Genomic DNA, 22,649 nt, shown 5'->3' with positions numbered 1-22,649 from the left:
CATGTGATCACAACTGAGCCAATAGTTCTTCTCTCTCTCTCACTGCGGGATTGTGGGCAATTGTCTCCTATTCTCCGTCTGAGTCGGCGTGCCTCACTCATATAGTCAACATCCGTACGAGCGTATAGTGTTTACTACAGCATTTGCATTGTGACTGTGTGCGCGCGTGTGTGTGTGCACGCGCAAGCTCGCGTGTGTGCTGTGAGATGCGAGTCCCCGTCTTGCAACCTAAAATGCGCGAGCACACACACACACACACGAGCGCGCGCGTGTGTGCTGTGACATGCGAGTCCCCGTCTTGCAACCTAAAACACGAAGCTGAGTCTCAGTACTTTAGCAACACAAGCTTAATTCAGCTTGAAACAGCAACAGCGCGGTTATTTATACACAGACACAGCAGTCAGGCAAGGCCCTGCACATTTATAATGATCCTTGTTCCTTATATCACCCATCGATGGCAGGCGCTTATAGCATGTCCGCGATATTTTCAGATTTGCTACAGTGCTGGGAGACTGTGATTGCTTTGGGACGCTCTTCCGCGTGTCGTCCCATTGGGTGGAATCCCACAAGAGTTTAGAAACTCACTCACACCAGCCATGATTCTTTTCAAAGGTAAAGTGCAAGTTAATTTGTTTTATGTATTTTTACTTTATATTTTGTATTAATCATTTTTATATGAATAGTTTTGGGTTGTGGAACAAATCATCTGAGTTTCCATTATTTCTTATGGGGAAATTCACTTTGATATACGAGTGCTTTGGACTACGAGCACGTTTCCGGAATGAATTATGCTCGCAAACCGAGGTTCCACTGTATATATCTAAGGATTCTAAATGTGCAGAGAGCTGGAATATCATACATGTAATGTGTTCTGTGTGGTGATCTATTGCTGTTTGCTGTCAGGTCAGGGGGAAGCCACAGAAAAAAAAAAGACGGCACAGAAGACGGTATGTGAGACTTGTATCATGTCATTACGATCAGGAATATGCAACGCTTGAATATAAAAGCACCACGAATGCATGTGTATGTCGGCATTTTGTTTCACCACATCGAACCATATATCAGACACTGAAGTGCACACATCGATCTCGTAGGATCCTCAAAGCGGCTTTCTGTCACATGTAGATAGTAACCAGAGACTCTGACGTCACATTCCGACTTTTAGCACACTGCGCCCCCCAACTTTTTGCTGGTACTGCAACTTGCGCACACATCGTTTTAATTTCTGAGGACCTGCTCAGAGGACACGTCAAATGAACACTGGGAATGCGCGGCAGGCATGATGCGTGCGCGTATGCGTTCTGAGCGGGAAGTATAAACGAGCCCTTAGGCAGCAGTGGGCAAAAACTCACCAAAACTGGACAGCTGAAAACTGAAAAAATGTAGCTTACTATGAAGAATCTCGATTTCTGCTGAGGCACACAGATGATAGGCTCAGAATTTGGTGCCAATGGCATGAATCCATACACCCAACCTGGCATGTGTCAATGGTCCAAGCTAGTGGTGCTGGTGGTGTACTTGTGTGAAGAATGCTTTCTTAAATCTTAAGGGGTAGAGCAGACCAATCTAGTAATGAACGTGGTAAGTCTGACTCATCCCCCAATAATACAGAAACTCTGTATTTCGCTTTGACAAAAAAAAATAATAAAAAATATATTTCAATTTGCTTAAGGCACAATTTGTGCCATTCACAACAAGAAGAAAGGCGTCTGGATTCTGTCTGGGAGAATTTTAATGAATTAATTCTCCTTAACTCTTTTTCTGACTTAGACTTTGACTACTAGTTACCATTTCTATTTCGATGAAACATAAAAATGTCCATCACCAACTAGTCTCTTGGCTTGGTTTATTGTCCTTTCGTCTCCCAGTCATCTCTGCTATGAAACGTTTGCCTTCCTCTTGGTAAGCATAACACATGATCAGGACAGAGAGCTGCTGTCAGAGCAAGAGATGAGCGCTGATAGTAAAATGCAAAGGTAAATCAGACTTGCCTGAACATTGTGGATGAATTTCAGGGTGACTCGCTCCTCGTAGTCATTGAGTGGAGAGTATAGACTTAGGATCTTAACAATCTGAAAAATGGAAAAGTGGCAAAGCAAGACATCACATCACTATGGCAGCTGTCATCTGTAAGAATGTAGTACCTAGATGATCCACCACACAAAACTTAAAAGAGGACTCACACAGTCAGCATAAATTTAGTAACTCATCCGCCATGGAAAAGGGTCAAAATGAACACGGGAAACCATTAGGCACTGGTTAAGACAATAAAAGCAGCATTTAGGAGCAGCTGTGAGTCAGACAGGACAGGTTAGGTGGTACATACCTGGTGAGCAGACAAGGCCGTGCAGGTCTGCACGATAGACTCAGCATCACTCTCTGACCGCTTGCTGACCTGCAGGAGCTGTGCCGCCTGGATCAAAGGCTCAAGAGTCTCTAAAGTTCCCCCTAGATGAAGTGACCGGCCTCGAAGCCAATCCTCGAGTTGACTAATGTTGTACCTGGCAGATACACAGACAGTATGTGAAAACCGGAATGAAGGCAACGTCAGGGAAAGCCTGGAAAAATATTTAATTTTAGGAATACTACACTAATACTAGTAAAGCCTCCCTTTGCTCTCAAAACAGCCTCAATTCTTTGTGGCACAGATTCCACAAGATATTGGAAAACATTCCTTTGAGATTGTGGTCCATGTTGACATGTTTACATCATGCAATATCTGCAGAGTTGTCAGCTGTACATCCATCCATCCATTTTCCAACCCGCTGAATCCAAACACAGGGTCACGGGGGTCTGCTGGAGCCAATCCCAGCCAACACAGGGCACAAGGCAGGAACCAATCCCGGGCAGGGTGCCAGCCCACCGCAGGACACACACAAACACACCCTCACACCAAGCACACACTAGGGCCAATTTAGAATCGCCAATCCACCTAACCTGCATGTCTTTGGACTGTGGGAGGAAACCGGAGCGCCCGGAGGAAACCCACGCGGACACGGGGAGAACATGCAAACTCCACGCAGGGAGGACCCGGGAAGCGAATCCAGGTCCCCAGGTCTCCCAACTGCGAGGCAGCAGCGCTACCCACTGCGCCACCATGCCACCCCAGCTGTACATTCATGTTGCAAATCTTCTGTTCTCCCACATCCCAGAGGGGTTCTAATGGATTCAGATCCAGTGACCAGGAAGGCCACTGAAGAACACTGGACTCATTGACATGTTCATCTGGTTTAGGATGACTTTTGCTTTGTGAAATGGTGCATTATCATGCAAAAAGTAGCAATCAGAAGATGGGTAAATTGTGGTCATGAATTAATACAGCAACTCAATAGGCACTGATATTCAAGCAGTGATTGATTGGTATTAATGAGTCCAAAGTGTACCAAGAGAGGTGCCAAATGAGAGAATGGGCATCAAATTAAAAGAAGTCGGAGTTCAGGGTGATGGTTTTAGATGGGTGCAGAATTGGCTCAGGCACAGGAAACAGAGGGTGATGTTGTGAGGAACCAAATCAGAATCGGCCGAAGTTAAGAGTGGTGACCAGCAGGAGTCAGTGCTGGGGCTGCTGCTATTTTTAATAAATAGAAATGATTTAGATACGAATATAAGTAACACGCTGGTTAAGTTTACAGATGATGCTACAATAGGTGGATTAGCAGATAATTTGGAATCTGTTATATCATTACAGAAGGACTTGGATAGCATAGAGGCTTGGGCAGATTTGTGGTAGATGAAATTAAATGTCAGTAAATGTAAAGAATTACACATAGGAAGTAAAAATGTTAGGTTTGAATACACAATGGGGGGTCTGAAAATCGAGAGTACACATTATGAGAAGGATTTAGGAGTCATAGTGGACTCTAAGCTATCGACTTCTTGACAGTGTTCAGATGCCATTAAGAAGGCTAACAGAATGTCAGGTTATATAGCGCCTTGATGTGTGGAGTTCAAGTCACAGGAGGTTCTGCTGAAGCTTTATAACACACTGGTGAGGCCTCATCTGGAGTCCTGTGTGCAGTTTGGGTCTCCAGGCTACAAAAAGGACATAGCAGCACTAGACAAGGTCCAGAGAAGAGCAACAGGGCTGAGTCCAGGGCTACAGGGGATGAGTTATGAGGAAAGATTAAAAGAGCTGAGCCTTTACAGTTTAAGAAAAAGAAGATTAAGAGGTGACATGATTGAAGTGTTTAGAATTATGAAGGGAATTAGTACAGTAGATCGAGACTGTTATTTTAAAATGAGTTCATCAAGAACACGGGGATACAGTTGGAAACTGGTTAAGGGTAAATTTCGCACAAACATTAGGAAGTTTTTCTTACACAAAGAATGATAGACACTTGGAATAAGCGACCAAGTAGTGTGGTAGACAGTAAGACGTCGTGGACTTTCAAAACTCGACTTGATGTTTTTTTGGAAGAAATAAGTGGATAGGACTGGCGAGCTTCATTGGGCTGAATGGCCAGTTCTCATCTGTTCTAATGTTCTAAGAAGCATTCTTCACACAAGTACACCACCAGCACCACTAGCTTGGACCATTGACACATGCCAGGTTGGGTGTATGGATTCATGCCATTGGCACCAAATTCTGAGCCTATCATCTGTGTGCCTCAGCAGAAATCGAGACTCTTCACAGTAAGCTACATTTTTTCAGTTTTCAGCTGTCCAGTTTTGGTGAGTTTTTGCCCACTGCTGCCTAAGGGCTCGTTTATACTTCACGCTCAGAATGCATACGCACACGCATCATGTCTGCTGCGCGTTCCCAGTGTTCATTTGACACGTCCTCTAAGCAGGTCCTTAGAAATTAACGCGACGCGTACACGAGCTGCAGTACCAGCAAAAAGTCGAGGGGCGCAGGGTGTTAAAAAAGTTGGAATGTGACGTCAGAGTCTCTGTTTACTATCCACATGTGACACAAAGCCGCTTTGAGGATCCTACGAGATCGATGTGTGCACTTCAATGTTTGATGAATGGTTCTATGTGGTGAAGCAAAATGCCGACATACAGATGCATTTGTGGTGCTTTTATATTCAAGCGTCGCATATTCCCAATCGTAAGGACACAATACAAGTCTCACATACCATCTTCTGTGCCATCTTTTTTTTTTCTGGGGCTTTCTCTGGACCTGACAGCAGCGGCAAACAGCAATAGATCACAGAACACATCACATTTCTGATTTTCCAACTCTCTGCACATTTAGAATTCTTAGATTTATACTTGATATCACTTTCATGAAGTAATAAAGTATGTATGTTACATTTTACAGATAAATTGTTAATTTTGTTTAAATAATGAATGCTGTTAATAATTACACACATGGGGGTGACATGGTGGCGGAGTGGTAGCACTGCTGTCCCGTGGGGAGTCACATTGCTGGTATTCTCTGCCTGGAGTTTACGTTTTCCTGCTGGGTTTGCACAGTGTGTGGAACGCCAGGGTGTTAGTGCTTGTATTCACCTTGCAGTGAGCTGATGCCCCGTCCAGGCATTGTTTCAGCCTCGTGCCCAATGGGCACATCCATGGATTAATGGATTTAATCATTAAACATCCTTTTCAGAGATATTGCGGTAAGGTGTCATCGGAATTTAATGGGTGTTCCAGGCAATTCACAACACAGCGAAGCTGAACCTGTTCTCATCGAGATGACATCTCACAATGCCACCTGGTGGATTCTTCCAGATTTACATAAAGTACGCGCACAAGTATGAACAGGAAAATGCTTGCGTAGTAGGAGCGTCCACTGCAGCATGCGTCGCGTGAAGTATAAACCTGGCCGAAGAGTTTTGTTCTTAGCTGGCAGAAGTGGAACCTGACATGGTCTTCTGCTGTTCTCGCCCATTTGCCTCAAGGTTCAAAGTGTTGTGCATTCTGAGAAGTTTTTCTGCTCACCTCAGTTGTACAGAGTGTTTATCTGAGTTACCGTACAGTTTTCCCCATTCTGGTGTTTGATGTATTTGACATGAACATGAAGTGAATCCCCTGACCTGACTTGATGCATTGCACTACTGCCACATGATTGGTGGATTAGATAACTGCATGTATAAGAAGGTGTACAGGTATGCCTAATAATTTTCTCAGTGACTATATACAGTATAGTGCCTTTCAATAGTGAAAACCATCCCAAGGTGCTTTACAACTACAGAGATAATGTATAATTACCTACATCTGCTCTTATAACTACAATGTAAGAGGGGTAAGTGACTTGCTCAAGAGAGATGGAAGTGGAGATTGAACCTGCAGCTTTGAAGTTTAAAGTCCAGTGCCTCGGCCAACTGGGCCACAACAGGCAATAAACAGACAGAAATAAGAAAAGAAAGAAAAAAGTACCTTTAAAAATGGCAGAGGTTCCTTTGCTAAGTAATGGAGGACAGATGAGCAAACAAAGGGCAAAGAAGCTGGACTGTCAAAGTGTGGTTACACTCACCGGATCTGAAGTCCCTTGCTCCAACTGCACATGTCCCGCCGGAGCAGCATGTTGTTAAGTGTCAAAGTTGCAATCATGTAGCTGAATTGCCGGAAGGCTTGGCGACAAATCTCTAAAGGTAGTGCCCAGGCACTCAGGTTGGCATGCAAGCTACTCAGCTCCTGAAGCATCAAATCCATGTTGTGGCTGGACGCCTCATCCACTGTGGTGCTACTTGACATCCGCCTGCGGAATCCAGAACCCTTGGAACTGCCTAATAAACCAGGGATGGCCTCACATTCCAGCATGGCTGGTACTGCAAAAGAGACACAAGAGCGAATGGTGAGTTGGCATCCACCTGTGTGGAAAAGCAAAGGGCTGGGCTGACCCTCACCAATCATGGGGTGCAGTCGGCTCTCTGAAATCCGGATCAGCTGCTGGTAGGCTTGGATAATCAGATCGGCCAAGGCTTTGCATTGGTCACTGAAGTCACCACTCAGGAGGCCTTCCTCATTGATGTTTCCACTGGCAGCCTAGAAGTTAGAGTTAAATGGTCAGGTGGAGCTCAACAGTCCAGCAGTAACCTTACCAGCCCTTCACTGACCACCTTGGAGCTGAAGTGTCGAAGAAGATTAAGCAGGAGGATGGCATTGGAGAGCCAGAAACTTGTTATCTCCACATCGTCAGGGTGTTTCTGAAGAACACACAACACAGGGGTTCAGGAGGAGGTGACAAGTGGCCAGACATTCAGGCAGCATCTCCCCTTGAGTACCTTAAGAGTGCCTTTAATGGCAGTCACAGCAGCAAAGCAAAAAGCTTGCGCCCGAACCTCTTCTCCACAAGCATCAGCATGTCTCATGCATAAGAACAGGATGTGTGCAGGCAATCCAGGAGTCTCAGCCCGTATCGTGTCCAGACACAAATCTGTGGAAACACAAGAAGGTAAGATGACCCTGAAAGAACTGGAGACTGGGGATCACAAGAAGGAGGAGGTCAAAATCCAGTGTGGAAATTGTGGTAACCACCAAGAAGGCAGGAACTGAAGAATTGTGTGGAGCGGCAGGTAATAAGTAGGATAAGTAGGTGAGGTAGTTCCTTAAAATTATTTGATGTTCGATCTTGGAAATCATAGGGTGGACGAGGTCAGGAAGGTAGGCCTTTACAGTTACAGAGGGGCGACCTGGAGGAGCGCAGGGAGACAGGAGTTCAATACCAAAGAGATATTTTTAGTAAGCAAATTAGTTTACTAAGGTTCATGTTACAGTACCTGCAATCTCAGCTGAGGAAACAATGTTAATATAATTAAGGTTAACACCAAGTGCATGCAAGGTTTATTAAAAGGCACTTCATCTAGCCATTGATTTGTCTCCTCTTACAACTTTGTGACACTACAAGCTGAATGATTAAACCTCATCAGATTGGTCACGTTTTTTCGCTTTCAAAGTATTCACAAATCTGTTTATGAACGAAGTCCATATTGTGATAAAAGAGGCAATACCAAAAGCCCCTGTGTGTGTGTTGTTTTGGCACTCACTGGAATTCTCCTGACTTTTGCTGCTTTTCTTTTCAGCATGTGATGCGGTACTGTATCTTTGCCCTCACCACTGCAAGCCATTTTTATATGCAGTTTTTACTAATGGTTTTCTCACGTGGCACAGTGGTAGCGCTGCTGCCTCACAGTAAGGAGACCTGGGTTCACTTCCCTGGTCCTCCCTGCGTGGAGTTTGCATGTTCTCCCCATGTATGCATGGGTTTCCTTTCGGGGGCTCTGGTTTCCTCCCACCATCCAAAGACATGCAGGTTAGGTGCATTGGCGATCCTAAATTGTGCTTGGTGTGTGGATGTGTGTGCCCTGTGGTGGGCTGGCACCCTTACCGGGATTTGTTCCTGCCTTGAACCCTGTGCTGGCTGGGATTGGCTCCAGCAGACCCCCGTGACCCTGTGTTAGGATATAGCGGGTTGGACAATGACTGACTGACTGACTTTTCTCACGTATTGTTACACTTTATGAAGTAACTTGTCTACTTCAGGGGTCTCCAGCTCCATTCCTGGAGCACTGCTGTGGCTGCAGATTTTCATTCCAACCCTATTCTTAATTAGTGACCCTTTTTTGCTGCTAATTAACTTGTTTTTCCCTTCATTTCAATTGTCTTTTATTTAAGACTCAGTCCTTCAGTTGCTTCTTGTTTTGTTAAAGGGCAGCCAAATAAAAATGAGATGTGCAAAGAGCCAACAGATGACCTCAAACCCCATCCAGTTTCTTCTCATTCTTTAATTCCATGGCTTTTTTGGTGCTCACATTCCACCACAGCAAACACTTCCAAAAAACTGATGATTTTCCTTTTTCTGAGAACACGATCAAAATGTTTTGTGTACCTGAGCAGATCAGCGTTACTGAGATATTCACCTTTCTCTGTATTCGGATACTGTATGCTGGACACTGGTTGCTGGTCATGTGTCGGTTCATCCATCCATCCGTTATCTAACCCGCTATATCATTACACAGGGTCACGGGGGTCTGCTGGAGCCAATTCATTTTACTGTATATCTCATTATTGTTTGGCTGCTAATTAAAAATAATAATAATAGAGGGGTATGAGTCTTAAAAGGCAAGTCAATTACAGTTACAAAAAGTGACTTAGCAGCAAAAACTGGTCACTAATTAAGAAAAGGGCTAGAATGAAAACCTGCAGCCACGGTAGCCTTCCTGGATCAGTGTTGGAGACCTGCTGGTCTACTTGCAGTCGCACATAAGCTCAGTACCGACTTTAAGTTGGTAGTATGGATATTGTAACAACAAGTCAGTACTATTTTGTTTTTGGAAGTTTGGTATTGGCTTGGTATTGAAGTATCAGTTCTTGTGACAGTCCTAGTTTCCAGTGTGTTTGCTTCTTCTAGTGATCTTTGGGTTTATTATAGCACTAGGGGGCTGTGCCCCCTGCTCACTTCGCTTACCAACCCCCAGGTTTGGTTATCCAGATATACAATTTAAAGAAATTGCTATTTTCATATCATTCATTTTTTTATTTCTTGATATTTGCCAGTAATAAAACTGTAGTGAATGAGTTATCCCCCCTCCCCGGAGCTGAAGAAAAAACCGAAATCTTAGTGATTGGCAATAATGGATACAATGAGGCTATTAGAAATAAACTGGATGCATTAGGATTAAAAGTCAAATCGGAGGTAAAAATCTTAGGAGTAACCGTTGATTGTAATCTGAATTTTAAATCACATATTAATAAGATCACTAGGACAGCATTTTTTCACCTAAGGAACATAGCAAAAGTTAGACCTCTTATATCATCGAAAGATGCAGAGAAATTAGTTCATGCGTTTGTCTTTAGTCGGCTAGATTACTGTAATGCACTCCTCTCAGGACTACCCAAAAAAGACATCAATCGTTTGCAATTAGTGCAGAATGCAGCTGCTAGAATCCTTACCAGGCAAAGAAAATCCGAACACATTTCTCCAGTTTTGATGTCACTACACTGGTTACCTGTGTCATTCAGAATTGACTTTAAAATTCTGCTTATGGTTTATAAAGCTTTAAATAATCTCGCCCCGTCTTATATATCGGAATGTCTGACACCTTATATTCCAAATCGCAACCTCAGATCCTCAACTGAGTGTCTCCTTAGAATTCCAAGAGCAAAACTTAAAAGAAGTGGTGAAGCGGCCTTCTGCTGTTATGCACCTAAAATCTGGAATAGCCTGCCAGTAGGAATTCGCCAGGCTAATACAGTGGAGCACTTTAAAAAACTACTGAAAACACATTACTTTAACATGGCCTTCTCATAACTTCACTGTAATTTAATCCTGATACTCTGTATATCCAATTCATTATAATAACTATTCATTCAAAATCTGTACTAACCCCTACTCTCTCTTCTGTTTCCTTTTCCGGTGTCCTATTGGTGGTGGCTTGTGCCACCACCATCTACCCAAAGCACCATGATGTTCCAACAATGATGGATGGATTAAAAGCCAGAAGTCTGTATAACCATCAGCATCAAGTGACTCCGTGAGAACCCTAACTACAAAGAGGACTATTTCATTTATGTTAGGTAGAATGCCCAAAGGGGACTGGGTGGTCTCGTGGCCTGGAACCCCTGCAGATTTTATTTTTTTCTCCAGCCTTCTGGAGTTTTTTTTTGTTTTTTCTGTCCACCCTGGCCATCGGACCTTACTCCTTTTTATGTTAAATAAGGTTGTCTTATTTTAATTTCTTATTTGTCTTTTATTCTTCTTTTCTTCATTATGTAAAGCACTTTGAGCTACTTTTTGTATGAAAATGTGCTATATAAATAAATGTTGTTGTTGTTGTTGTTGCTAGTGCCATGCTGCGTGATCTGCATGTTGCGCTGTCGACGATTATTTAAAAGCCTGTACAGCAGCTGTCCTTTTATCTCACTTCTTCGTCTCACAGGACGTTAAAGTGTCTCTGAGAATTTGTTTATAAGTAGGGCGTGTCGTGCAAGTAGTCTCGTTCAAAGTGTCTTCCGAGAAGATCACGTCTCATCTCCCTCGTCTCCCTTCCAAGATTTTTTTTATTACAGAGAGAAGTATTAGTTGACTATGAATTTTGCCTAGTGTTTCTGGTACTGGTGCCTGGTTATTTTAAATGTTTGCTTTCGATTTTTGTTACTTTTATTCTGATCCTTCTGATCCTGCAGGTGGGGTTTGGCTATGTTACAACCCAACTCAACTGCTAGCTCTTCTATCTGGCATTTATTATTTTTTTCTGTCTTTTTTCCTACATGGAAGTATACCTACAGTCTTGCAAAACTAACACTAAAATTTGTCTAATGGATGATTTTGCGATATGTAAACACGAAACTCAATATAAAGAGTTTTTGGAGGTTTTAAAGGTTTTATGGGATGGAAAACAATGACTGTAGCTCCCTACAGCCTCATTTACACTCCCTTGTTTACAAGTATTAACTTCTGTGGCTGTGTAACACAGGTACTCTATTGCACCCCAGTAAGATCAATTCTATTATTTTGTAAGTGAGATCAATAGTCATGTCCAGAATGATATTGGTGGATGCAGACTATGTTATTTAGATTATATTTGGTTGTCATTACAAAGAGGAGGTCAACAAGCATTTGGAGGCATGGAGTGAAGAAGCTCTTGCGTTATGTCAGTGAACTGACTAGACTTGAGAAGTGGCTGGGAGAAGGGATGAGTATCAGAAAACTGTCAAAACTGGAAGATCAGAAGCACAAGCGTCAAAAACTGTGGTCAAAAATATAGGGCAAAAAAGTCAGAACCAAGAAAGATACTGAACACTTTTATAAAGAGTGATTTGGGAAAATGATTTTGTATCTACAATTCACATTAGAAGTAGTTTACCATATATGACCTTATATTCTGTCACATTGTTACTCAAAAGTTGTGATCTCTGAAGATACGCCCCTAGCAACGCATGGAGAACTCCTCACGATGGGAACCAAACATAGTGGTGGGTAAAACAGTCCAAAAGATTGGACTTTTTTTGGGTTTCAAAGACATTTTAAGGGTTGGAAAGTGAGAGGAGTGGAGAAGAAGTGTACTGGTACCGATATTTAAGAATAAGGGGGATGGACAGGACTGTAATAACTATAGGGGGATAAAATATTCATGAGCCACAGCATGAAGTTATGGGAAAGAGCAGTGGAAGCTCAGTTAAGAAGGAAGGTGATGATTAGTGAGCAGCAGGATGGTTTCATGCCAAGAAAGAGCACCACAGAGGCAATGTTTGCTCTGAGGATGTTGATGGAGAAGTTTAGAGAAGGCCAGAAGAAGTTGCATTGCGTCTTTGTGGACCTGGAGAAAGCATATGACAGGGTGAGGAGAGGGAGCTGTGGTATTGTATGAGGAAGTCGGGAGTGGCAGAGAAGTACGTAAGAGTTGTACAGGATATGTATGAGGGAAGTGTGACAGTGGTGAGGTCCGCGGTAGGAGTGACGAAGGTGGGATTACATCAGGGATCGGCTCTGAGCCCTTTCTTATTTGCAATGGTGATGGACAGGTTGACAGACGAGATTAGACAGGAGTCCTCGTGGACTATGATGTTTGCTGATGACATTGAGATCTGTAGTGAGAGTAGGGAGCAGGTCGAGGAGACCCTGTAGAGGTGGAGATATGCTCTAGAGAGGAGAGGAATGAAGGTCAGTAGGAACAAGACAGAGTGCATGTGTGTGAATGAGAGGGAGGTCAGTGGAATGGTGAGGATGCAGGGAGTAGAGTTGGTGAAGGTGGATGAGTTTAAATACTTGGGATCAACAGTACAGAGTAGCAGGGATTGAGGAAGAGAGGTGAAAAAGAGAGTGCAGGCAGGGTGGAATGGGTGGAGAAGAGTGTCAGGAGTGATTTGTGACAGACGGGTATCAGCAAGAGTGAAAGGGAAGGTCTACAGGACAGTAGTGAGACCAGCTATGTTATATGGGCTGGAGACGGAGGCACTGAGCAGAAAGCAGGAGACTGAGCTGGAAGTGGCTAAAGATGCTAAGATTTGCATTGGGTGTGATGAGGATGGATAGGATTAGAAATGAGGACATTAGCGGGTCAGCTCAGGTTGGAAGACAAAGTCAGAAAGAAGAGATTGTGTTGGTTTGGAGATGTGCAGAGGAGAGATGCTGAGTATATTGGGAAAAGGATGCTAAGGATAGAGCTGCCAGGGAAGAGGAAAAGAGGAAGGCCTAAGCGAAGGTTTATGGATGTGGTGAGAGAGGACATGCAGGTGATGGGTGTAACAGAACAAGATGCAGAGGACAGAAAGATATGGAAGAAGATGGTCCGATGTGGCAACCCCTAACGGGAGCAGCCAAAAGAAGAAGAAGAAGAAGAGACATTTTAATGGTGTACCCAGTATACCCAGTGTGACAAAGTTTAAATAGGCAGAATCACAAAGTTCAGGAGAGTGGGTGCCTCACTTGTCACCAGGTTCTTGAGCAGCTGTGTCTCATCCTTCTTTTGACAGCTCAGCAGCCCTTGGAGCTCCACAGCTTTGTGAGGCATGATGCCCTCAGATTTCACCATACCTGGCAGTGGGAAGTGATGGAGATACAGTTAGCCTAATATGCTTTGTAAATCACCGCTCACGCTTCCTTTGACCAACCTGGTTTGAGGTCACGCCTCTGCACACTCCTCAACAGGTTCAGCTCCCTCCTCAGCTTACGGGCCACCTGCTCCTGACTCTCCAGCTGCTCTAGCAGATCTAGGTTGTCTGCAGTGAGCCATGTAAGTTGATCCTGTAGCCCTCGATGAAGCTGTTCACCAGGGGGCAGCTGGAGCAGACGTGCATGGGCCTGGCTCTGCCTGTCCATCTCCTCCCGAAGAACTTGAACTTGCAGTCGCCAGCTGTTTATCTCCGAGTCCCAGGTACTACGTTGGGAGGCAAGCTGAGCCTCTAGTATCCTGTTGGGACAATGGCAGTGAGAGCAAGAGGAACCAAGAAAGAATTGCTAACTGGAAAGACTGAGAGCTGAGCCTCAGCTGACCTGTTGGCCACACAGACCGCGTCGTAGGCATGTCTCAAGTCTTCCTCGCTTAATCCTTTCACTTCGTCCTTCTGCAGGCCCACTGCCTCCTTGAGAGAATCCTTTAATGCATACAGCAGATTTTCTATGTGAGTCTTTACCTCTAAAAGTCACTCAGAAAGTAGGCACATATTAGAATCCGTACCATTGCGGTGAAATGGAGCGATCCAACTCTGCTATCACGCCTGTCATTCACCTCAGATGCATTCACCATGCTAATCTTGCGCTTTGGCTCCTGTAGGCTACTACCAACTCCAGTGGTCTCAGGAATGTGGTCAAGATTCAGGCTCATTGAGGATGGGGTTCTACGATGTCCCAGGACACGCTGGTGGAAAAAGATACAGGGAAACACAATGATCAGGGCTTCCGTTGTCATGTTAGCTTATCACAGGCTACTTAAAAAACCCTAATTATGAACTTTTCACTCTTATTAATCTCCTGCATTACTTTTCTGATGTTTACTGTATTTATGCATTTTTGTTACTAGTATTATGTTTATTAATTTACTAATCTTGAGTACTGAGAAAAGCGCTATATAAATGTAATGATTATTATTATAATTTAATTATTATGTATTCTCCTTTGTTCTTTGAGTTTTGTTCGTGGACACCAAGAGGTGGAGCCAACATTACATCACTGCTAAAGGACCGCCCTCAGTCTATATATTGTGAGTCTAAGAAGCAGATTCTTCATTGTTTGTTATAAACCAATAGCCTTCTTTTTTATTAGGATCTTGTTTTTGGACTTGTCATTCAAACCTGAGGGTTTCTTTTATGGTTCCTCTCTCTTGGAGGGTATTTTGATACGTTTTGTATATCTGTCTATTATAAAAAAAATTTTGGGAGGGAGACAAGGGAGACGAGACGTGATCTTCTCAGAAGACACTTTGACGTCCCGTGAGACACAATGACAACTGCTGTACAGGCCTTTAAATGATCGACGTGCAACGCGACAAGCAGAACATGCAGCTCGCCAGCAGCAGCAAGTCAGCAGATGATCCGAACGCATCTCTTTAGAGTGCGATCAGCCCATACTTCACAACACGAGAGATGTGAAGTGGCAAAAGGACAGCTGCTGTACAGGCTTTTAAGTGATCGACACGCAGCTTCACAACGTGATCAGCGTTATACATCCCACGAGAAACAGATTTAATTACGCCAGGGGCCAGAAATAAAGGACAAAGAGAAGAAGAAAAAGTAGAACATCGTAAAGAATTCAAAAATGTTGGAGTGGTACACATGCAGAGCAGGTTAGCAATAATGGAAGTACGAAAATTCCAAAGTCTCAAAAAAAGGATAGGGAAGATCGCATTAGCACAAACAAACGGAGGTTATTACTCGGTGAAGTAACGGAACAGCAAATAGAGATCGAATATATTGTTTGGATTTAAACTTTAAGTCAGAGACTGGTAGGTCGTCTAATTCGTGTTGCCAGCGAGAATGAAAAGGTTCCAAAAACGTTATTGTGGTATGATTTCCCGTGAGATGGAGACTTTTAACATGAGACTCTTTCAAGTCACGCCCTACTTACAACTATTTTCAAACAATACCAGGGTCATCTAACCTCAGTCGTGTGAATGCTTTTGTCAGACACGTTTCCTGCGCTCTCAGGTCTTATAAATTTTATCAGGACAATAATTTTTTACGTTCTAGATGACATGTCAATGACAAACGAAGAAGAAAGAGCATGGACAAACATTCGAGGAAGTCGTTTTATTTATTAGAGTGAAAGAAACGATATTCACTCACGGGCAGCTATACGTTGCATTGTCACGATGTACGTCCAAACATGGAATCAAAATTCAATGCGATCTTGAAGAAAAGTTAATTCCAAATATTGTTTTTAAAAAAGTTTTAAAGTAAAAGTGAAAATAATGCATATGTAACAATTCCTGTTAAAATAACAATCTCTTTAAATTGTATATCCGGGAAACCAAACCCGCAGGTGGATGAACGAAGTGAGCAGGGGGCAGAGCCCCCTAGTTTCCATTATGTTTGAACAATGAAAGGCTGTTTCCCATTTCTGGGGCCTGGACAGGTCAAAGCCTGCCAATAAAGTTTAGGGTCAGGATGCCAGGGGTCTGCTTTATATGTCTTAATAGAGGTAACAAACCTTCTTGTCATTTTGAGTGTAATGAATCATAATAAGCAATGTATAAACAGAATAAGAAAGGGATAGATAGATAGATAGATAGATAGATAGATAGATAGATAGATAGATAGATAGATAGATAGATAGATAGATAGATAGATAGATAGATAGATAGATAGATAGATAGATAGATAGATAGATAGATAGATAGATAGATAGATACTTTATTAATCCCAAGGGGAAATTCACAATAGATATAATATATATAGATAATAATATATATAGATATAATAGATATGACTGTCCTCCAACTGACTAACGGTGACCTATATTCATCCATGTGTTCTATCTGCTCTAATCCCCCGTCTTGGGTTCAGATTTATGTTTTATGTCAATTTTAATAATTTTTGGTTCTTTTATTTATGTTAACATTACTTCTGTTAATTATGTGCATTATTCATTGTTTTTAATTTTGTTGTTGTACTGTATGCAAGCTGCCTGAGTTATGTTCCATGTGTTTTGTGAGTGGTCCCCCAGGATGTGGACCCATCTGCTAATCACTACCAGGAACTGTCCTCCACCCTATTAATCAAGAGGGTCTTCCACAGTTCCTGCTGGTTCATTCGATTGCACTAGAGAGTTGGTGAGTTTTCTTGTGTTTTCTACTGCGCTTTGTGATTTAGTGGATGTATTTTACCTTATTGCGGCCTTTTGACCACTCATTAGAAACTATATTGGGACTTTGTTTTTTAACAGGCATTGTATGCCTTTTGTGCTCTTTGGAGCATCTCAGTATTACAGGTGATTTTTCTTGTGAAGAATAAATCTTTTTTAAATATAAAGATTCTGCTTCACTCACTCAGAATATGGAACCAATGTAGGAAGTATTTTAAGATAGAGAAGCTTTTATCTGTGGCACCTCTGCATGAGAACTGTCACACACGTGTGCATAGGAGGCAGCTGAAGGGCTTAGAGATGAATGATAATACGTCTGCCCAGGGGGGAGCGGGGTGTACTGATGCTCTTTCTGAGTTCCCTGCAAGCCTTTCCCGGGAAATCCCACCAGGAGCCACTGCCTCGTCTCGGGACACATCACTTCCGGTCCCGACCCCGAGGACGACATCACTTCCCCCAAACTTCCTATAAAGCCTCACACCTTTTCCCTGGAAGTCACTTCTGTTTTGGACTCTGTCTTGTAAACTTGACTCAACAAAGAATCATTGACTTTTGCAGCCAGGATACTGAATTATACGGGTGGCTGCCCCAAATCTTGCCATGTCTCTTGTCTCTTCTTCACACAGAACCATCTTTTTTCAACCCTCTCAAACGTATACAGTTTTTAATATCTGAAAAACATTTGGGATTAAATCACTCAGAAATCTGTACATAGACAATATCTTTGCATCCTATGAACAATTACACTCCAAATTTAAGCAGCACCACATTTCTTTCACTAGCTTCAAATCAGAAACTTTGTTAAACAGAACATGCCCAATTTCCCTCACCTCCCACCTATCTCTATGCCGGAAAAAATATTGATCAGTCCTGAGGACTCAGACAGCATTTCCGTAATATATAAAACCTTTTTACAGTCCCTCCCTTTCAAAGATCCAAGAGGACAAGGGGAAAAGGATCTCTCACTCAACATGTCAGAAAAGGAGTGGAAGACAGCAATGCAGAGAATTCACTCGCGCTCCACATGCGCCATGCATACAATTATTCAACTTAAAATTATATATCGAGCACATCTGTCTAGTTTAAAACTGTCCAAAATGTTTCCTGAGCAAATCCAACCTGCGAACGTTGCAATCAAGTTCCAGCCTCACTGGGTCACATGTTCTGGGCCTGCACCAAACTAACATCATTCTAGACCAAAATCTTTAAATGCCTTTCAGACAGCCTTGGTGTCACAATCCCTCCTAATCCACTAACAGCTGTGTTTGGTGGGCTTACAGAGGGGCTTAAAGTGGAGAAGGACAAACAAACTGTAATGGCCTTTACTACACTATTGGCATGTAAACTTGTCTTGTTAACTGGAAGAATCCTAACTCTCCACTTTTCAGTCAGTGGGTAACTGATGTTACTTAGAGTATCTGTGCAGAAATTTTTCAAAACCTGGCAGGATCTCATCAATAACATTTTGGAATAAGCATTTAAATTGAGGAAATGGATTCTCTCCATTCTTTATAATAATAAATAATAAAACATTTTATTTATTCATAGGTGCCTTTCTAAACACTCAAAGACACAGAGCAATAGATAAAACACAGATTATAAACAAAACTAAAATACAAAAATTAAAATCAGACAGAGCAAATGTAATCAAAGAGAAATAGCAGTCTTAAACAAATGAGTTTTAAGTTTAGATTTGAAATGTGGGAATGAGTCAATATTTCTAAGCTCAGATGGTAGTGAGTTCCAAAGCTGGGCAGCAGAACAACTGACGCCCCGTTCCCCATAGTGGTAAGACGGACGAAAGGGTCAGTTAAGTGGATGGAGGAAGAGGAGCTAAGGGTCCAGGAGGGAATGGCAACATGGAGGAGATCGGAAAGATATGGAGGGGCAAGGTTGTGGAGAGCCTTAAAAGTTAACAGAACAATTTTGAAATCAATGCGGAACTTAACTAGAAGCCAGTGAAGCTGCTGCAAGACAGGAGTGATATGGTGAGTAGAGGGAGGTTCTAGTAATGATGAGTGCAGCTAAATTCTGGACCAGTTGAAGCTTATAAAGAGATTTGTGAGAAAGACCAAAGAAAAGGGAATTGCAATAATCCAGACGAGAGGTGACATGGCTATGAACAAGGAGAGCAGTGGTGTGGGGAGAATACGATTCGTGTTACGCAGGTGGAAATATGCAGACCGGGAGATGTTATTGATGTGGGACTGAAAAGATAAAGAGTACTGTCAAGGATGGCACCCAGACACTTAACCTGTGGGGAACGTGAGACAGAGGAATTATCAATAACAAATGAAAGATGATCAGTTTTGGATAATGTTGATTTTGTACCAATGAGGAGAGCCTCAGTTTTGTCACTGTTTAATTTAAGAAAATTTGAAGAAAACCAGGATTTGATTTCTGCTTTGCAATCAATAAGTGAGGAAGGTGGCAAGGAAACAGTAGGTTTGCTAGTGAGGTAGAGCTGGGTGTCATCAGCGTAACAGTGGAAGCTAATGTTATAGTTACGAAAGATATTGCCAAGGGGAAGGAGGAAAATAATGAAAAGGAGGGGCTCCAGGACAGAGCCCACCTGAAGTAACAGAGGTGGGTTGGGATGTGAAAGTTTTAAGCAGAAACAAACTGAGTGCGGCCTGAGAGATAGGATCTGAACCAATCTAGTGGAGTGTGGGTAATGCCAATCGAAGATAATCTATTGAGAAGAGTAGTGTGACAAATAGTGTCAAAGGCCACACTCAGATGAAGAAGGATGAGAATAGTAATTAAATCAGAGTCAGCAGACATAAAAAGGTTGTTAGTAATTTTGATAAGTGCCATTTCTGTACTGTGGAGAGGGTGAAAACCAGACTGGAACTGTACATACAGATTATTTTGAGATACATGAGAATGAAGTTGAATAGCTACTATTGTTTCAAGAATTTTGGAAATGAAGGGTAAATTAGAAATAGGACAAAAATTACTGAAATTAGTCAGATCGGCACCAGGATTTTTCAGTATTGGGGTTATTGCAGCAATTAACTCCATTTATCTTTAATCGCTTCTTAATGTATCTATTTACTTATTTTTACTAGTTTGAAGTTCTACTCTGCTGGCCTAGCTCTCTTTCTCAGGGGTGAGGGTTGATTTGTTTCAAACCTTTTTTTGTTAAACTTGAGTTATTTGTATGGAATGCTATTTGTTTTTAATAAAATCAATAAATTAAAATAAAAAATAGATTCAGTGTTTGCCCTTGTTACTAGCCAGGCTTGAAGGTTCCTCCTCTACAGGGCACTTTTGAAACTCTTTAGCACTGGTATTCTCAGTTCATAACAAAATATTTCCAAATTAATTCACTGCTTTTCCCTTAAATTGACATCAGGTAAGCCGATTTGGCTTTCTGTTTTATTAAGCTATAAACTTTAATACATTTGCATTCATTCTCATGGCACCAGACAGAGAAAATGGCCTGCATTTTGGTTGGGCATGCAAGTATGAATCTCACTGTACTCTATACACATGACAATATGACAGAAGCTCTCCCTTCATCTTTGTTTCTTTGTGTTTCCTGATTTGATTTGCGAATCTTGTGTTTCTTTGGTTTTACTGGTTTGTACTCCTGCCACATCTTAAGGTACTGTTAATTGGATCCTGTATTAGGACTTGTTTGCTTAAGGTTTTTGCCTATTTTTCTGGCCTTCACTTTGTGAACTTTCAAAGCCTTATACCCACTTTGGGTTTGCAAAGACAGGAAAGCCTACCTTTTGAGGTTTTGGGGTGAGGGCTAGGCCGTCTGGGGGCTGAGACCAGAACTAAGGGCAAGCTTGGACTTCTGAGTGTTTTTTTTTTGTTGAAAACCTGCTCCCTTTTTTGTGCTGTGTGTGATAGAAATTCACAATAGGCCTAAACTTTCTTCTAAAATGTTTTTATTTGTCATGACCTGGGAGAGTGGCAACGTGTTGAATGTTGGCCATTTGCTACTATTAGCAGACCATTCCAATCCAAACAATTTGATACAAATAAAGAGTGCATAAGAGTGCTATATGACAATTGACTATGATACACCTGAAGGTAACCAAAATTGTGGGGTAGCTAGAGTTGGAGGAGTACCTCACTAAAAGCCATCTCCTCCTTGAGGTTCTCATATCGCTGCTCCAACCGCGAAAACTCCTTCAGCAGACCCTGATAGCGTCTCCGCTCCTCCTCCAGTTCCAGGCTAAGGCTTGTCTTCTCCAGCGTCACCTGTTGATTGATCTTATCTGACGGTTGTAATAAAAGGCACAATCACATACACATAGAATGTCAACAGATACCAGACCTCTCACTCTGGACATTGAGTTGAGTTCACATACCTTCCATTTCCTGCTCCATTTTCACCAAATGACTATGCAGATCCTCCTTTTCTTGAATAAGTGCACATTTCTCCAGCTCAAGGGATTTCATGGCCTGAGGGAGAAGAAGGACTCAAAAAGTGAGATGGCACACAAATGCTGGTCAGACAGTGCTCTGGAACTTGACTCTGGTAACAAGGTTTATGTTGTACGAATCCACAAATCAGAAAAGTTGAGGCTAAACCCCGACACTAAGCCTGATACTACAACAAACGACAGTTCTAAAGAGGCCAAGCCAAACCTCTGACTGATACAAGAAACAACAAAGGATAACCCTGATTGCAGGACTGCTCATATTGAAAATTGCAAATCTAACCAACCAAATCAACCATGATGTCTAGACTGCAGCTAAAGAAAAGTACAGAGGCGGACAACCAAGGATAATCCTGACTAAAGGGCTGTTTCTGCAGACAAACATCAGGCTTATCCTGTTCCCTGGACTCCACAGATACATTAGGCCAATTACTGCTTCTGTTGAGCATCTATAGAAAAGTAATATGAACAGTGAAGTGATATCCCATAGTGATGTGCTTTCAGCATAAAAAAAAAAACACAAATCTGAACAACAACGGCTAACCCTTCCTGCTGGGCTGCACTCATACAAAATTAGTGATGTAACTAGCAGAGGCAGATCATGTCTGCTAGTAAGCAGCTATGGAAAATTACTAATTTCAACAAACAGGAATTTCTCTTAGTGATGTGTTTCTGGCATAAACTCTACAAAGCCAAGCAATAAAAGCTAACCCTGATTGCAGGATGGCACCTATTGAAAACGACAGATCTAACCAGCCAAAATCAAAAAGGCTAGTCTGAAGCTAAAGAAAGGTACAATTATGGACAAACAAGGAATACCTTGACTGAATGGCTGCTTCTACTGAATACCATGAAGTGAGCAATGGCTGATCCATTATACTGACCTCCATTCATACAAAATTAGAGATTCTTATAATATATAAAGGCTAACACTGAGTTATAGGATGCAACTATTGGAAACTGCAAATCTGACAAATCAAGGCCAAACTCGACCATTAACATTAAGGCAGTGGTGCAGTAAGAATTATGTTTCTGGACTTCTCTAGCGCCTTCAACACCATCCAACCTCTGCTCCTTAGGGTCAAGCTGACAGAGATGGGAGTAGATTCATACCTGGTAGCATGGATCGTGGACTGTCTTAAAGAGAGACCTCAGTATGTGCGTCTTGGGAACTGCAGGTCTGACATTGTGGTCAGCAACACAGGAGCGCCGCAGGGGACTGTACTGTACTTTCTCCGGTCCTGTTCTGCCTATATACATCGGACTTCCAATACAACTCTGAGTCCTGCCACGTGCAAAAGTTCGCTGACAACACTGCAATCGTGGGCTGCATCAGGAGTGGGCAGGAGGAGGAGTACAGGAACCTCATCAAGAACTTTGTTAAATGGTGCGACTCAAACCACCTACAACTGAACACCAGCAAAACCAAGGAGCTGGTGGTGGATTTTAGGAGGCTCAGGCCCCTCTTGGACCTCATGATCATCAGAGGTGACTGTGTGCAGATGGTGCAGACCTATAAATACCTGAGAGTGCGGCTGGATGACAAACTGAACTGGGCTGCC

At 42.5% G+C, this 22,649-nt stretch overlaps 1 protein-coding gene across 1 annotated transcript in view; it reads right to left on the bottom strand.

The window, feature by feature from the left end:
- The window catches only part of si:dkey-110c1.10 (unconventional myosin-Va), a 63,574-nt gene that overhangs the window by 5,551 nt on the left and 35,374 nt on the right, over positions 1 to 22,649 (bottom strand). The window contains exons 22-33 of the mRNA XM_051935235.1: positions 21,016 to 21,109; positions 20,774 to 20,922; positions 14,067 to 14,246; positions 13,883 to 13,983; positions 13,501 to 13,799; positions 13,316 to 13,423; positions 7,173 to 7,324; positions 7,005 to 7,094; positions 6,795 to 6,933; positions 6,422 to 6,716; positions 2,327 to 2,501; positions 1,992 to 2,072 (exon numbers count right to left, since the gene is read on the bottom strand). Of these exons, the coding sequence (XP_051791195.1) occupies positions 1,992 to 2,072; positions 2,327 to 2,501; positions 6,422 to 6,716; positions 6,795 to 6,933; positions 7,005 to 7,094; positions 7,173 to 7,324; positions 13,316 to 13,423; positions 13,501 to 13,799; positions 13,883 to 13,983; positions 14,067 to 14,246; positions 20,774 to 20,922; positions 21,016 to 21,109 (1,863 nt within the window). The remainder of the gene's footprint in view (positions 1 to 1,991; positions 2,073 to 2,326; positions 2,502 to 6,421; positions 6,717 to 6,794; positions 6,934 to 7,004; positions 7,095 to 7,172; positions 7,325 to 13,315; positions 13,424 to 13,500; positions 13,800 to 13,882; positions 13,984 to 14,066; positions 14,247 to 20,773; positions 20,923 to 21,015; positions 21,110 to 22,649) is intronic.

Source organism: Erpetoichthys calabaricus, chromosome 12 (genome assembly GCF_900747795.2).
Source record: "Erpetoichthys calabaricus chromosome 12, fErpCal1.3, whole genome shotgun sequence".
NCBI classification, from domain to species: Eukaryota; Metazoa; Chordata; class Cladistia; order Polypteriformes; family Polypteridae; genus Erpetoichthys; species Erpetoichthys calabaricus.
Note: the sequence above shows the minus strand (reverse complement) of the source record. Positions and strands in the feature narration are given on the sequence as shown.